Source organism: Chiloscyllium plagiosum, chromosome 2, assembly GCF_004010195.1.
Source record: "Chiloscyllium plagiosum isolate BGI_BamShark_2017 chromosome 2, ASM401019v2, whole genome shotgun sequence".
In the NCBI taxonomy this organism is placed as follows: Eukaryota; Metazoa; Chordata; class Chondrichthyes; order Orectolobiformes; family Hemiscylliidae; genus Chiloscyllium; species Chiloscyllium plagiosum.
The window spans coordinates 139202166-139219453 of NC_057711.1; the positions used below are offsets into that span (position 1 = coordinate 139202166).

The 17288-nt window shown below is 39.0% G+C and overlaps 1 protein-coding gene across 2 annotated transcripts in view; it reads left to right on the forward strand.

Moving 5' to 3' along the window:
• Positions 1-17288, forward strand: part of LOC122564420 (nuclear cap-binding protein subunit 1) — an 80286-nt gene that overhangs the window by 19968 nt on the left and 43030 nt on the right. For both annotated transcript variants that reach the window (XM_043719261.1, XM_043719270.1), the window contains exons 4-8: positions 702-858; positions 3256-3363; positions 5785-5906; positions 9955-10024; positions 13337-13552. In XM_043719261.1, the coding sequence (XP_043575196.1) occupies positions 702-858; positions 3256-3363; positions 5785-5906; positions 9955-10024; positions 13337-13552 (673 nt within the window). The remainder of the gene's footprint in view (positions 1-701; positions 859-3255; positions 3364-5784; positions 5907-9954; positions 10025-13336; positions 13553-17288) is intronic.

A 17288-nucleotide genomic window follows, 5' to 3' on the forward strand; every position in this document is an offset into this window, starting at 1 on the left:
TTGTGTGCTGTTAGGAGTCCTAGTGGTCGTAGTAGTCTGGCTGTCATTTCAGAGATGTTAGTGATGGATGGTAGTGTGGCTAATCCTTTGGGTTGCAGCATGTCCTCGTTCTGTTGTCTTTCCCTTTGGCATCTGTTCATGAAATTGCGGGGGTATCCATTTTTGGCGAATACTCTTTTTGCAGTTCTGGTGTGCTGCAGTTCTGGTGTACTGCAGCGTGTTGTGGCCCTTTTGAACAGTGTCTTGATGCAACTTCTTTTGTGTGTGTTAGGATGGTTGCTTTCGTAGTTTAGGACTTGGTCTGTATGTGTGGCTTTCCTGTATACCTTTGTGGTGAATTCTCTGTTCGGTGTTCTTCGTACCATCACGTCTAGGAATGGGAGTTGGTTGTCCTTTTCTTCCTCTCTAGTGAATCGGATTCCTGTGAGTGTGGCGTTGATGATCCGGTGTGTGTTCTCCATTTCTGTAACTGACATTTGAAGAAATAGTTATGAATTGCCAGCTCTTTAATGTCTATTTTCTGAATTGTGACATCAAAATAAATTGCTTTGCATTTTGTTTGAAAACAAATACTCAATAGGAGTGTTAGTGATCTAGTGAATTATTTTTAATTCAGAAAGAAGCGGATCTGATCTGTCATCTTCCACCTCTCTTGGCTTACATTATTATTGAGTATTTGACAGTGTTATTTTGTCCTCTAGAGCACGACAGCTTCCTGAAAAGTTAACCGTATACACAACACTGGTGGGGCTATTAAATGCAAGGAACTACAACTTTGGTGGAGAGTTTGTTGAAGCTATGGTTCGACAACTCAAGGAAACTTTGAAAACAAATTTATACACCGAGGCAGTTTTTTCTGTAAGTGCCACCCTTGTGGGTTTTTTTTTATGTTTGCCAACCATCCTTGATTTCTCTTCTACTTTTAAGGGTTCCAATTAGTCAACCTGCTTGACACATATCTTAACAGCATTGCCATGTTTGCCACTGTACAAGGTTGGATTGGTTAAAACTAATGTACAGCATTTTGAATGTTTTTCTCTAGAGGTTTTGCATTTTCCGTTTAGTAAAAAAATTAGTTGGAAATTGAGGGCCCCGTGATGGATCTCTATGTTTTTGATAATGGAAGAAAATGATAACTACTTAGAGCATTTTATGTATTATGAGCAGTATACTTTTAACACGTGGTTAAAAATGCAATATTGCTTCTGAATGCACTTTGTTTCCATTTGAAAAGTCTGTTATCTCATAATTAGCATGTGGTGATCTTTTCTGAAAAGATTTTAGTATACGTTGTTAAGTACTAAAACAAGTGATTTGGCATGAACCAAATTGAAAGACATCTGTACGGTCATATTTGCACGAATATACAGCCAGCATAGTATTTGTTCACTGACTACTTGATCATCTGTAATAGTATATGGCATTCAGCCTTCATCACAATGTTGTCTTAATTCACAAAGAGTCATCCAGCACTTGATTCATGAGAACTCATTAAAATAAACTGAAACCGCATCTCATTCAGTCTTGAGGTAATGTGGCAGATCTCTGTAGGAGAAAGTGAGGACTGCAGATGCTGGAGATCAGAGCTGAAAATGTGTTGCTGGAAAAGTACAGCAGATCAGGCAGCATTCAAAGAGCAGGAGAATCGACGTTTCGGGCATGAGCCCTTCTTCAGGATTCCTGAAGAATGGCTCATGCCCGAAACGTCGATTCTTCTACTCCTTGGATGCTGCCAGATCTCTGTAGAGTTTGAATCATTTAAGGAGAGACATTTATTTCTTAGATGGATATTATTTCAAACATCAATATTTCTGTATCTCTTACTTCCCACCATCCATTCTTGCAATATATTATTTTACTTTATTTCTGTAAACTTAAGAAAGCGTTTAAAACCATGAACTTTATTTTTACTTAAAACAAATGCTACTTTTGCATTTAAATATTCTGGAAATGAAGTGGGCATGGCTTATAATGCTCTGTTACATCAAAATATTTTTGTTTTTGAATTCATGGTGGTGCTGTGACATGCTAGTTCTCGAGACAGTATGCGAAGGAGTTCCTTAGTCTTTTGTAAGTGATTTGTGAATGACTTTAACCCTGCTTGACCATCACCACCCTTGACTCTGAAAATACATCTGCACCACTGAATTGCTTGTTTGGTGTTAGATTGCAGATAAGTTGAAACTCCTTCCATTGAATGTCAGGAAGACCAAAGCCATTCATTTTGCTCTTGCCAAACATTCCCTAGTGTTATGCTGACCTTCCATTTGGTGGCTACCTGCTCAGTCTGAGACAGATGGTGTGCAACCTTTTGTTTGTATTTAAGCTAAGTAATAATTTGCCTTTTGCCTGATGTACACCATCCTTGTGATTTTTATCTGTACTTTTATTTTTGTTGCTTGGCTTAAACACTTTTTTGGCTACAGTTTATAATTTCTGCAATCTCCAAACCACCCTAACTTCTCCACCCAAATCCTAAGCTGCTTTGTTCTGCTTAGGATGTTCCATTGGCTACCTAACCCAAATGCTTCACATTCAAAATCCTCATTTACAAATCACTGTCATTCTCCTTTATTGCTTGGTATCCATTTTCAATATCCCCATTTAACAGTGATACTTTCAAAATAAAAATAAAATGTTCCATATAGAATCAAACACATTAAGCATATCCAATAGCCAGTGTGTTTTGATCTTTGAAATCTCTCCTCCCATACACCTGCTGATGTTCCTACTCCCAACTGATGATGCTGACTGACATTAAACTTTGTTACTAAATTCACATGCCTTGTTATTTCTCCTTCTGAAAATTATTTTTAAAATTCCAACTGACCATGTTTTGGCCATCTCTTAAATATGTTGTTACCACTTGTTTCTCCTCTGTGGACTACCCTGAGAAAAATTGCCACATTAAGATTGTGATTTTGTATATGTATAAAGTGTAGAATTTCTTGATTTTTGTATAATCTAAAATGAAGCTGAGTTAACGTTAACTATTTGCAGTTTGAACAATTGTAAGTTAACCAAGGAAGGATTTATTTGTTAGTCACTTGCTGCTTAAGGTTGAAGCTGTGTTGTTCACAGAGGTAGCAATTTGACTGGACCTGGAGACAGAACAGCATTGGAAACTGAGATTTGCTTTCCATTTGTGTTGCTGTACAATTGTCCCCGCCATTAGTGGAGATAAAAGTTAATAACCCCCTTCTATAAAATGAAGTCTTAAGTACAGCATGGTAACATTCTGTATTTATTTCACAGGTTCGATTCCTGTCTGATCTTGTGAACTGCCATGTGATTGCAGCTCCTTCAATGGTGGCAATGTTTGAAAATTTTATCAGCGTAACACAAGAGGAAGATGTACCACAGGTAAGACATCAAATGTTTTTCTGACAGTTGTTTCATTTTCTATCCAGTCATGTAAGAATAATGGGTGGCAATGTGCCATAGTTGTAGCACTTCTCACAGCACTAGGGACCCGGGTTGGATTCCAGCCTTGGGTGTCTACCTATGGAGTTCACAAGTTCTCCCAGTATCTACATGAGTTTCTGCCAGATACTTTAGTCTCCTCCCACAGTCCAAAGATGTACAGGCTAGGTGGATTAACTGTGGTAAATGCAGAGAACGGGCTGTGTCTGGTTAGGATGCTGTACGGAGGGTCGGTGCAGGCACGATGGGCCAAATGATGTCTTTTTACACAGAGATTCTATATCTTTTTCTGAAGTTAGCTTTCTGTTTAGAAGATACTATACATGGCAGCAAAGACTATAGATCTGAACAGCATCCCAGCAGTGACATTGAAGTCTTGTGCTCCAGAACCCATCCTTCCCTAGTCAAGCTATTTGAGGACAACCTGGTGAACCACAAGAGACATTTCACTCACTGTTTCTCGCTCTCGCAAGTGCTCTCTTTCTCTCTTGCTTTCACGCGCGCTCTTTCTCTTACACTCGTGCGTCCATGCTCTGTTGCACACACGCACACACACACACTTTCTGTTATGCTCCCATGTGTGTTTGTTCTTTCACAATCATAAATCCGCGCTCTCTCACACATGCTCTCTCTCTCTCTCTCTCTCTCTTGCCCTTGCACACTCACAAAAGAGCAGAAGTAGACCATTCAGCCATTGAGTCTGTTCCGTCATTCAATTAAAGCATGTCTGATCCAGTAATCCTCAACTCCTCTTTCTTGCCTTTTCCCCATAACATTTACTGATTAAAATCTATCTTAACGTTGAATACACTTAACAATTCACCTCAATAGCCATCTCTGGTACTGAATTCCACAGATTCACTATCCTCTGAGGGAAAAGTTTCTCTTGATGTCTTTCTTAAAAGTGTGACCCTTATCCTGAGACTTTGCCCTCCTGGCCTCAACTCTTCCACAAGGGGAAACAACCTCTCTACACCTACTCTGTCAAGTTCCCTTAGAATCTTAAACCAAAAAAACCCTAAGAACTGCAGATACTGGAAATCAGGAATTGCTGGAAAAACTGGTAAGGTCTGGCAGCAGTTCTTCTTCAGAATGGAAGGGCCTAAAGAAGGGTCAGTGGACCCGAAACATTAACTCTACTTTCTCTCCACAGATGCTGCCAGACCTGCTGAGTTTTTTCTAGCAATTTATGATTGAGTCCTGAAGAATCTTGTATGTTTCAATAAGGTCACCTCTCATTCTTCCACATTCCAATGAGTACCGTCCTAAAATATTCAACCTCTCCTCATTCTAATGTAGTCCATCAATATCTGCTATCAGCCTAGTGAACCTTCAGTGGACTGCCTTCAATGCCAATAATTTTCTTCTTTGACAATAGACCCAAAACAGTCTTTCAGCTGTGGCCTGACTGGTGCCTTCAATTGTTATAGCAAACTCTCCCTAATTTTTATTAAACGATTAAACTTCATTCCCTTTGAAATAAAAACTAAAGTTCCATTTGCTTTCCCTGTTACTCATTGAACTTGGCTGCTAGTTTTTTTGTGATTCATGAATACGGACTCCCAAATCCTTCTGTTCTGTAGCTTTCCACAGTCTTCTCCCATTAAATAATATTGAGCTGCTCAGTTCTTCCTGTCATAGTGCATGACCCCTCTTGTTCCTCCATTATATTCTATCTTCCAAAATTCTGGCCACTTGCTTAACCTGTGTATCCCTGCAGACTAATTGTGTCATCCTCACTACCTGCCTTTCCACCTTGGTGTCATCTGCAAATGTGACTCTAGTACATTCACCTTCCTTATCCAAGTTGTTAATATATTGTAAATAATTGTGACTGCAGCACTGATCCCTGTATCACTCTACTAGCTACAGGTTGGCATCCTGAAATTGCCCCTTTTTTCCAAATCTCTGTCTTCTATTAGTTAGCTAATCCTCTATCTATGCTAATATATTGTCTCCAAAACCATGGATTCATACCTTAAGTATCTTATTAGGTAGCCTCATATGTGGTATTTTATGAAACACCATCTGAAAATATTGTTTACAACACTTTCAATACTCCTCTGAGACTTTGGAAACCCATAGTCCACCCGTTATTAGCATATAGTCAGCTGCCGTTGTCTCAAAAAAAAACACCTTCCATTTTCTGCCAGATAAAACAATCTGAGACATTTCTAGGAAGCAAGGCAGACTTCAGAGCAAGTGACATTATTCCCTTGATTTTGCCGTCAATTTTGCAGCTGTCTGTCTAATTTGATAATCTTACAAACCTCCATTTTAAGATATAGTAGTTATTATATGATATTATTTCACTGAAAATCAATTAAAATATTTTACACATTATTTTTGACTGTGTTGCAGGTACGCTGTGACTGGTATGTGTTTGCAGTACTCTCTTCTCTGCCCTGGGTTGGGAAGGAGCTGTATGAGAAAAAAGATGTAGAGATGGATCGAATCCTATTACAGATTGAAAGTTTTCTGAAGTAAGAGGATATTTTGTTCGAAAGAAATTAACAGATTGATTTAAAGTTCTCAGAAAAGTTATCAGTTTTGGAAATAATGCATTTAAATATGCATGATATATCTGATTGTTCAAGCTGTATTCACATTACAGTTTTGTAATGTGCTCAGTGCTGAAGTTGCAGCACCAGTCTGGGGCCAGAGGTTCACTTCATTCCAGAATGAAATGGGAGAAATTATCTGGAAATGAGAACCAATCTTCCTCTGCTTTGATGCAGAATTGGGTTGTGTTCTGACCATGGGTTTTCATTCATCTAATGAAAAACTAAAGCAAAATGAAAATGTTTGCTGGCAGTGCTGTGGTATGCTGAAAGTGCAGCCTTGGGAGGGCACACAAATTGATAAGCAATAAATTTGAATAATATTACAAAATATTATACAAAACTAAAGCTTAAGGATTAAGTTATCTTTGGATCTACTTGCAGCTGAATGCTAACTTTCTTTGTAGAAACATATCTCACCTGCTGTAGTTAATAATTACTTTGTTTCTCCTTTTTTAAAACTAGTAAGTGAAATCCTACCATTCTAATGTGCATTTCTGAGCATAGTGTTTTGAGAGCGCTGGTAGTTCTTCAATTCTTGCATTGAAATAGATTTCTGAAGCCTTTCATTTCTTGAGCGATAGGCAGGTATGAGTTTTGAACCCAGCACTCTTTGAGTGAGATCTATGTAGCATAGCAGGTAGTATATGCAATGTTTTGGACAATGAAATTTGATGTAATTAGAAGAAATTAAAATTGCAATGTTGACCTGTTATATTGATTTTTTTTTTAATTCCCCCAAGCTGATGCCAAATTCTTCAACTGACAAACAATACTTGGTTGTCCAGATACTCCTAGCTTAGGTTTTACAGTTCTCTCTCCCCTGATATTTTTTGAATCATGCTACATAATAGTTGTTCTTTTTTTTGCGAACATCACAGTTCCCCACATCTTGAGAAGGGGTTTGAGATTAGATCACCCCATTTTCCTATCGATAGACATAAGTGCCACAACCTGGCAGTCTTCAGCAGTGCAGAGTTTGAAACATATTTCCATATGATTTGGCTCACCTATACAATTGAAATTCCCTCAGCATTCTCCAATGGGAGTGATCACATACTCTAATTCTCAATTTGCATTTCTAAACACCAATAGATGACCAACTTTCTCTCTTGGGTACATTTCCCTTCCAAAATCTGGAGAACGATGTAAAAAAGGCTGGGAGCACAGAACATCTTTCAGCAGGCCTTAAGACTGTTTGAGATCATGTGATACACAAGAATTACATAAGATATTATGGTAAGATGCACTTGAGTATTGCTGGGAAAAGACATATTTGTCAAAGATATTTGTCTTGTACTACTCAAAACAATTTGTAAGATAAAACAGTGTAAAGGGAAAACAGCACATTGTATGAGAAGAGAGTGCGGGTTGGTAGAGAGATTGCAGTGAGAATGCACCAGTTTGACGATGACTGAAGTGGACCAGATAAAGTGTTGAGTTATTTTTGTTGAGTTAAAACAACGCAAACGTGAACATGTTCTTTCTGTCTGCAAAGTATTTGTCCTGGTTGTTGATATACACAGTTTCCAGTATGTGCATGTGCCACATTGTGAGCCTGACTGGCAATCTTGAATTGATTGTCCATGTAATTCTTCTGACACTCTGAATTATTCAAAGTAGATAACAGCCATTCTCTGGTTCATTTCTCAAGCAATGCCTTTACTACTTAGAATAAACTTCCAGGTTTAAAAATTAGATAAAGCTTAAGGTAACTAAAGTAAAAGCAACATACTTAAGGAGGCTGGAGATCTAAAATAAAAACAGAAAACCCTTGACAAACATACAGTTAATTGTCAGTCATCCTTTAACTGGTGCATTTTTTATAGCAGTGCCTCTCTTTTCTCCACAGTCTAATTGTTTTTCTTTTACATTGGCACTACTTTCAAATTATCCAGATGAGTGCAAAATGAAAAGCTTCGACAAAGGATGTCTTCTTTCAGTTGTACAGAGATATGTTTATCCCCTTTCCAGGTACTTTACCCTCTTGGTGGTGACTGATAGAGTTTGTTGCCAGTTGGGTACCTTTGCCAAATGTTAGCCACTTTGGTGGATGGCACTATGCTCTTTGAGCAATAACATACCAAATTCCATTCTCTCTTTGATTGACATCCGTGAACATGGCCAATGCTTAATGACTTGTTTGGTTGCACTTTTGTATTTTGTTATTTTGCTTCCTAAAATCTAAGGGCATTGAGCTTCAGTTTGTTAACTTCATCTGCCCTGAGTACAAGCAACTAAAAGATGAAGTCACCATAGTTGTACTGGACCATAGGGCTGCTCTCTCATTGGAGAGAGAGATGACTGGTGGTGGTTTAACCTGAGGGTAAAGCAAGGGAGAGGTTGAGAAGGAGGTTCCTTCAGAGCAACGTCAGCCAGTGCTGGAATCGAGTGCATGTTGTTGGTGTCGCTTTGCATTGCAAACCAGCCATCCAGCTAGCTGACCCTTCTCCAAGCAACTAACTCAGAGCAAATTAAGGGGGATTCTTGGTCCAGATTTTAAAACATTTTGAATCCATTAATTTGCTGTACATTTGTGCTTCTGCTACTGCAGCTGTACTTTAAACTACCTCTTTTAGGTAGCTGCTTTGAACCAAGTTATTGAGGATTAAGTATACTTGTGCCATGAGATAACAGTCAACACCACTTACTGGTCTGATGAACTGGAATTCAATCTACTATTTCTATCATGACACTGTCTGTTGTTTGCAATGGAAGTGTACTGTATAATAATACTGGTCAAAATTTCCTCTGAACTATAAGAAAAAGGTACTCTGAGCCTCTTGATTCTACCCTTTTTTGATCATGTCGTGAGGGAAGAAACATCATTAAGCATTTGCATTATGAATAATAATGTGCAATTCTGGTCTCCCTGCTATAGGAAGGATGTTGAGAAACTTGATAGGGTTCAGAAAAGATTTACAAGGTTTTTGCTGGGGTTCGAAGGTTTGAGCTATAGGGAGAGGCTGAATGTGTTGAGGGTATTCTCCCTGGAGCGTCGGAGGCTGAGGAGTGATCTTATAGATGTTTATAAAATCATGGGTACAGTGAATAGCCAAGGTCTTTTCCCTGGGGTAGGAGAGTCCAAAACTAGAGGGTGTAAGTTTAAGATCAGATGGATAAGGTTTAAAAGGGACCTAAGGGACAACTTTTTTGTGTAGAGGGTGGTGTGTGTATAAAATGAGCTGCCAGAGGAAGTGGTGGAATCTGATACAATTACAACATTTAAAAGTCATCTGGATGGTATATGAATAGAAGGGTTTAGAGGGACATGGGCCAAATGCTAGCAAGTGGGACCAGATGAATTTAGGATATCTAGTTGGCATGGATGAATTGGACTGAAGGGTTTGTTTCCATGCTGTACAGCTCTATAACTCTAATATGGATTATGCTGTAGCGCTTGACATCTATAGCAAAATAAATTAAAATGTTCACTTTGTGTAATTTCATGTAAATTAAGTACTCTAGCAATGTTATTTGTCACTCAAAATTGCTGACAATTGATTTTACTTGAAGTTCAGTTAGGATCTGGAAGTAAATCCATATTTTCTTCTGAAACCTTTAGAATTGAACATGGTTCCTTTTTGTTACTTCAAGCATAGTTAGAAAATTGAATTGTTATAAGGTAATGAATGTTTTCAATTTTTTGATGCTGGTGCCTGCCTCATGGTCATTCTCCCAGTCAGTAAGAGTTAGGATATAGTGGATATCCAAATGGGTATCAAAGACAAATTTTTGGTTTACTGCTTGGATTAGGTAGGAGCTGGCGAAACTGAAGTGTCATGTCTAGGTTTCAACTTGTGACTTAATCTACTGGTTTAACTTGATTATATAATCCTAATGAGCACAAGATTGAATAAACTGAGATGCTTCTATTGAGGGACATTAAAACCATTATGACTACTTGTAGAACGGCATGTTTAGCACTTGTAGGCCAACTTAACTTTACATTTGCTATACTCTTTTGTAGGAGACGTCAAAAGCATCATGTACCAATGTTACAATGCTGGACTGCTGAACAACCTCATCCACAGGAAGAGGTGAGAAGTCTAATTAAAAACTGACTTTTTATCTTAAGGGATCTTGAAACCAGGATATGAATTTTGGAAATGTTTTTGTTGAGTGATTATGCTATGTGTAGCTGTTTGTGGAATTGTCTTTCTATTAAGTGATGTCTAACAAGTTACTGTGTTCTAGTTTGCTGCACCATTTGGGGAAATCTTGACATAATTTGAAGCCTCCTTTTCTTATTAGATGAGGGGCTTTCTTCTCAGGTTAACTGCAGCCAACGTGACTGCCGCACAGCAGTTGCATGTTATTTGGGGTGAAAAGTGTTGTAGCCGTAGATGTGGTCAAGAACCTACCTCTGGCAATTGATATTGAAAATATACACGGAAGTCTGCAATTCAGACTGTGCATTTAATTTCAGCTAAAGGCTGGAATGGAGGACAGAGGAGTGAGATTTCAATTCTTTTTGAACTTTTAAAAAAACTATTCAATGATACAAAAATGTTCACACCCATACCCATTTTAGCTGCTCACAACAGAATGGTTGCAAGTATCTTCCAATTTGTTTTCCACATTTGTATACTATTAGACTCTATCCCAAAATTCTGGACTGGAAAAGTGGAATTGAGACCCTTAACCCGAGAGTAATGAAAGGACCAGTTGCTAGAAACATGGTGAAGGACCAAAGTGTTTAGAAGTATTAAGTATTTTATTGTTTATATAATCATATCTGGAAATTGCTTGAAAAAACTTCTAATCTGCTGTTGTATGTGAACCATTACATCTGGTGGCAAGTAACATGCTACTCCAGAAAGCAGAAGGCTGACAGATTCAAAGCTGTGGTGAGGCTTCAGTTACAGATAGAATAACAGGGAGGAACCAATTGGAAGCCAGATACAGTGATATCCAATTGCATATGGTGAAATCCAAGAACAAATTATTAACCTCCTTATCCTTCCCAAAATTTACAGATGACTTAGAAGAACTGAGGGAAGGGGTTGAATAAACCCATTCTCTTACCTACGCTTTTCTCCCAAAGTGGGAGATTTTTACTTAACTGTAAAATGCAAAAGTATTGCTACAATCATCTTGGTAATGTAAATTTGAATATTCAGGAAAATGGGATCATCAGCATTCCATCAGATGGAATGCTGATGTCTCAACAGTAATATAGAAAATATTGTATACGTCAATATTGTTTGTGGAATTTGCTGACTTTAATTGAGTCTCAAGTTATTGCTTGTTGTTTATAGATTATTTTCTCACATAAGAAATAGGAGTGGAAGTAAGGCCATTTGGCCCATCGAGTCCACTCTGCCATTCAATCATGGCTGATGGGCATTTCTACGCCACTTACCCGAACTCTCCCCTTGTCCCTTAATTCCTTGCGAGATAAGAATTTATTAATCTCTGCCTTGAAGACATTTAATATCCCGGCCTCCACTGTGCTCCGTGGCAGTGAATTTGACAGGCCCATCACTCTCTGGCTGAAGAAATGTCTCCTCATTCTGTTCTAAATTGACCCCCTCTAATCCTAAGGGTGTACCCACAAGTCCTAGTAACCCCGCCTGACAGAAACAATTTCCCAGCGTCCACCCTTTCATTGCCATGTATGTTAGGCCTACCATTCCAGGGATCATCTGCGTGAATCTCTGGTGGACACGCTTCAGTACCAGTATATCCTTCCTGAGGTGTGGGGCCTAAAACTGGACTCAGTATTCTAAATGGGACCTAACTAGAGCTTTATAAAGTCTCAGTAGCACATCACTGCTTTTATATTCCAACCCTCTTGAGATAAATGACAACATCGCATTTGCTTTCCTAACCCATGGACTCAATCTGCAAGTCAACCTTTAGAGAATCCTGTTATAGCACTCCCAGATCCCTTTGTACTTTGGCTTTATGAATTTTCTCACCATTTATAAAATAGTCTATGCCTGTGTTTTTCTTTCCAAAGTGCATGACCTCGCATTTGCTCACATTGAATTTCATCAGCCATTTCCTGGACCATTATCCTAAACTGTCTAAAACTTTCTGTAGCCTCCCCACCTCCTCAGAACTACTTGCCTGTCTGCCTAACTGCGTATCATCGGCGAACTTCGCCAGAATGCCCCCAGTCTCTTCTTCCAGATCAGTTATATATAAAGTGAACAGCTGTGGCCCTAACACTGAACCATGTGGGACATCACTTGTCACCAGCTGTCATTCCAAAAAAGAACCTTTTATCCCAACTCTCTGCCTTCTGTCAGACAGCCACTCCTCAATCCATGCCACTGGTTCACCTTGAACACCATGGGTCCTCACCTTATTCAGCAGCCTCCCGTGAGGCACCTTATCAAAGGACTTTTGGAAGTGTCGGTAGATAACATCCACTGGGTTTCCCTGGTTTAACCTAATTGTTACCTCTTCAAAGAATTCTAACAGGTTTGTCAGGTACGACCTCCCTTTACTAAATCCATGCTGACTTGTTCTAATTTGACCCTGCACTTGCAAGAATTTAGAAATCTCATCCTTAACGATGGATTCTAGAATTTTACATATTGCCTCTTTATGTGTGTGGCAATGTTTCAACAGCTTTGATTTACCTTGATTGTGACTGCATCCCGAGATTCCTGATTCTGAAAGTACTTTGTATTTTCCTAATCATTTCATTCATTTATAGATTAGTACTAAAAATATAACCTTAAGAATATAAGTAACAATTCCAATACTTGAATCTGAAGCCAACTTGACATAAATCAGATGGCACTTTTATTAATATAATTGTTCTATTATTGTGTATTTATTTAAATATATCACAAAATACTAAATGTATTACAAAATCTAATTCTGAAAGAAGTTAGTATTTGGAGAAGATAATTATGAATCTCCAGAGAAATATTTAATGAATTTACTGTATTGCTGCATTGATATGCAAACTTCATGAGCCCCTTTCCGGGATATATTTATAGTGTATTATTTCAGTGTTCTCTGTTCCGTCTCCCATTGTCCAGCTTCTGTAAACTTCTGCTGATGTAAATGTATGCTGTCCATAGATTGCCCCACTCACCTATTATGGCTGTTTTCTGTGTCTTTCATTGATTCTGTGCCCTACAGTCCAATTTAAAATTCTTATCATCTTAATTAAGTCTCCTGATCTCTTTGTCCAGTGCTAGCTGTCTACTTCAGCCATAAATTTCCTGCACTGTAATTGCAGTGTCACGTTTTCTGCGCTGATGCTGACCTTTTCTTTGCTTGTAAAAATAAATGCAATAGAAAAGTTTCAAAGTTGTGAGTAACATGAATGAATGACTGATCTAAGCCTTACCTTATTCCTGTATTGAAGAACAATGTTTTCTTTACAGTACTTGGATTGCCTTTGGGCACAAATTCAGAAAATGAAAAAAGATCGTTGGCAGGAGAAACACATCTTAAGGCCATATTTGGCGTTTGATAGCGTACTCTGTGAGGCCTTGCAACACAACTTGCCACCTTTCACCCCACCGCCTCACACAAAGGATTCCATCTATCCTGTGCCACGAGTCATTTTCAGAATGTTTGACTACACAGATGCCCCTGAGGTATGTTTTAATGTTAAGTGTTGCTGATTGGCCACCAGTGATTGAGTCTCTTGAAGATCAGTTGTTCATTGATGGGGACCTTTTTGATTTGATTGCATCTCCGTGACTTGCCTTGGTCTATCTTTCTATGTTAAATATGGAGTAAATGCAAGTAATTAGATACATAAATGCAAGAGTGTTTAGCTTAATTTCATGTTGTTACAGTGATCTCTGCAGACACCTTCCATAAAAACTGAATCAATCAGACTGTGAAGGCAAAGAATATTATTGATAGCAACTTTTATATTAACTGTGCCTGTGCAGAAACCAGAAATTGTTCTTAGTTTAATCTGCCATTACACTGAGTGCTCGTGCCTTACAATCGATAGGACAGAAGTATTTAGTCCATTACTTGTTTCATTGTTTGATCCCATCCTTTTCTTGGTTTGTTACTGTTTAGTAGAACTCCCCTGCTGATTTAACGGTCATGCGCTCTGAGTAGTCTAGGGCTGAGCAACAAAAACCAGGAATTTCCTCTGTAATAAGCTACCTGACCTCAAATGAGCTGATGATTGAGAGGTGTTGCAATCAATTTGGTGTTTGAAAAGTGACCTTTATTTATTAGTCACTAGTTCCAGTTGATAAAAGGTGAACATTGGTTAGAGAATATATCAGGTTCTCCAGCAGTGCCCCAGAATAGTATGGGTTGCTGATATTTGTTTTCCAGAGTATTGTGAAAAACAGCTCTGAAACTAAGACATGATGGTTGCAGTAATCCAGTAAAGATTATGGTTTTCAGCAGCGGAGAGAAAATATCCTTTTTGTGTATTTTTTAAGGAGGTTCTGCAGTATGGTGAACAAACAAATTTAAAGCAGGAATAGGCTATGCAATCCCTCAAGCCTGCTCCACCATTCAATAAGATCAAGGCTGATCTGATTACTCTACATTCCCGCCTCTCCCTTACATCATTTCACCCACTTGCTTATCAAGAAACTGTTCACCTCTGCCTTAAAATATTCAAACACTCTGTTTCCACTGCCATTTCAGAAAGAGAATTCCAAACCCAGACTCTGAAAAAAGTCCCTCCTCCCTACCTTTTATCTTAGCCTGCTGGACAAACTTTCCCCATTCCTGAAGAAGGGCTTATGCCCGAAACGTCGATTCTCCTGTTCCCTGGATGCTGCCTGACCTGCTGCGCTTTTCCAGCAACACATTTCCAGCTCTGATCTCCAGCATCTGCAGACCTCACTTTCTCCTCTGAAAAAAGTAATCTCATATCTCTGACTTAAACGGGAAACCCTTTGTTTTTAAACAGTGACTACTAGTTCTAGATCCTTCCACAAGAGGAAATATCTTTTACACATCCACCCTGTCAAGATTCCTTAGGAGCTTCTATGTTTCAATCAAGGTGTCTCTTACTCTTCCGAACTTAAGGTACAAACCTAGCCTGTTAAACGTTTTCTCATAGGGCAACCCACCCATTCCAAGTATTTGTCTAGTAAAACTTTTCTAAACTATTTCTAATATGTTTATATTCCCAAATTAAATAAGGAGACATGGAGTCTAAGGTTGAAGAATTCTTTGTTGTCCTTCAAGATGAAGTTGACTATATTGACCATCTACAGTGTTTGGTGATGGGGTATTATAAAATACATAATGACATAGATACATAATGCCAATCAATGCCTGGGAAATTCTGCTACAAATCGGACAGAATACTGCAGATTATTGAGTTTTAGGTTGTAACTGGCTAAGTATTTCCTCTCCTTTCATTTTCCTTCTGCCTCTGATATGCACTTACTTTTGAAGGAAGCCATTCCTTTTTTCTTATTTGCTTACGCCAGCTGCAGTGACCCTCAGTGACAGGCTTTTAGGGCTTGAAGTTAATCCTTCAGAATGTCCTTCCTTTGACTACCATGAGAGCACACCTGAGTCAAGCTCAGTGTCAGACATTCTGGCTATTTGACTAGCTCAACTCAGTTGTGACTATCTCAACATGATTGATGATTGGCAATCCAGCTGCAGTGAGCACCTCTGTACCTGGCCTTTGCCGATTCATCTTCACAAGCTTCTGAAGTCAGCTTGAGTGTAAGATATTTTAAAATATTCTTTGTCATGGAATGTGGGCATTGTTGGTCAGTACAACATTGTGTCTATTTCTAATTACACTTGAGAAAGTGGTGGTGTCAAGCTTCTTGTGTGTTCTACCGCTTTGCTTGTTGAAGCACATGGATAGTAACCAAATGCACTCCATACTTGAGCCTTGTAGATGGTGGACAGACTTTGGTGAGTCAAGAATTCTCAGGACCTGATCTGTTCTTATAGCCATATATATAGCTGGTCACTTTCAGATTCTGGTCATTGGTGATCCCCAGGATGTTTGCAAATGGGGAATTTTGTGATAGTAATGCCACTGAATGTCAACAAATAATGGTTATATTTGATCTTGTGTGAGTTGGTTATTCCCTGACATTCATCCGACACTTTTGCTAGAATGGTATTAGGGTCCGTAATTCAGTACCCATTGCCTTCAACTGTCTCACTTTATGTGAGATGATCAATCAAACTGGCTGAAGGCTAACATATGTGATGGTGGGAACCTCAGTGTAAGACTGATCTTCCATTTAATATCTATGGATGAAAATGGTTATAAATACTTCAAACTTTTCTTTTACACTGATGTCACCCTGTTCTCTCAATAAAGATGGGGATAGTTGTGGAGCCACCTCCTCTGGCTAGTTGTTTAATTATCCACCACCATTCGTTACTGGATGTAGCAGAACTGTAGACCTTTGATCTGATCTGTTAGTTGTAAGATTGCTGAATTCTATCTAATGCATGCTGCCTCTGCTGTTTGGCATGTAGAATTCCTGTGTCGTATCTTCACCAGGTTAGTACCTAATTTTTAAGTATGCCTAGTACATCTCCTGACAATCTCTTCCTCATTCTTCTTTGGTTGGTTGGGCTTCTTGACCTGACTGTGGTATGCATTTCAAGTCAACAGGGCAGTACTGTTACTTTATCTACAGTGTTTGGCATGGAGGGTTGACCCCTTTTCACCCTACACTGATGTTTGATGACTGCCAACGGCTATATTAGATTTGGCAATTATTGCTTGTATCAGTATAGACAGCATTTAGGAACATGCTGTAGTCACAGGTGAGGTTCTGGAAGACTGGAGATTGGCAAACGTGATGCCACTGTTTAAGAAGGGCGGTAAAGACAAGCCAAGGAACTATAGACTGGTGAGCCAGACCTCAGTGGTGGGCAAGTTGTTGGAGGGAATCCTGAGGGACAGGATGTACATGTATTTGGAAAGGCAAGGACAGATTAGGGATAGTCAACATGGCTTTGTGTGTGGGAAATCATGAGATTGAGTTTTTTGAAGAAGTAACAAGATTGGTGAGGGCAGAGCAGTAGATGTGATCTATATGGACTTCAGTAAGGTGTTCGACAAGGTTCCCCATGGGAGACTGATTAGCAAGGTTAGATCTCATGGAATACAGGGAGAACTAGCCATTTGGATACAGAACTGGCTCAAAGGTAGAAGACAGAGGTGGAGGGTTGTTTTTCAGACTGCAGTCCTGTGACCAGTGGAGTGCTACAAGGATCGGTGCTGGGTCCTCTACTTTTTGTCATTGACATAAACGATTTGGATGTGAGCATAAGAGGTACAGTTAGTAAGTTTGCAGATGACACCAAAATTGGAGGTGTAGTGGACAGCGAAGAGGGTTACCTCAGATGACAACAGGATCT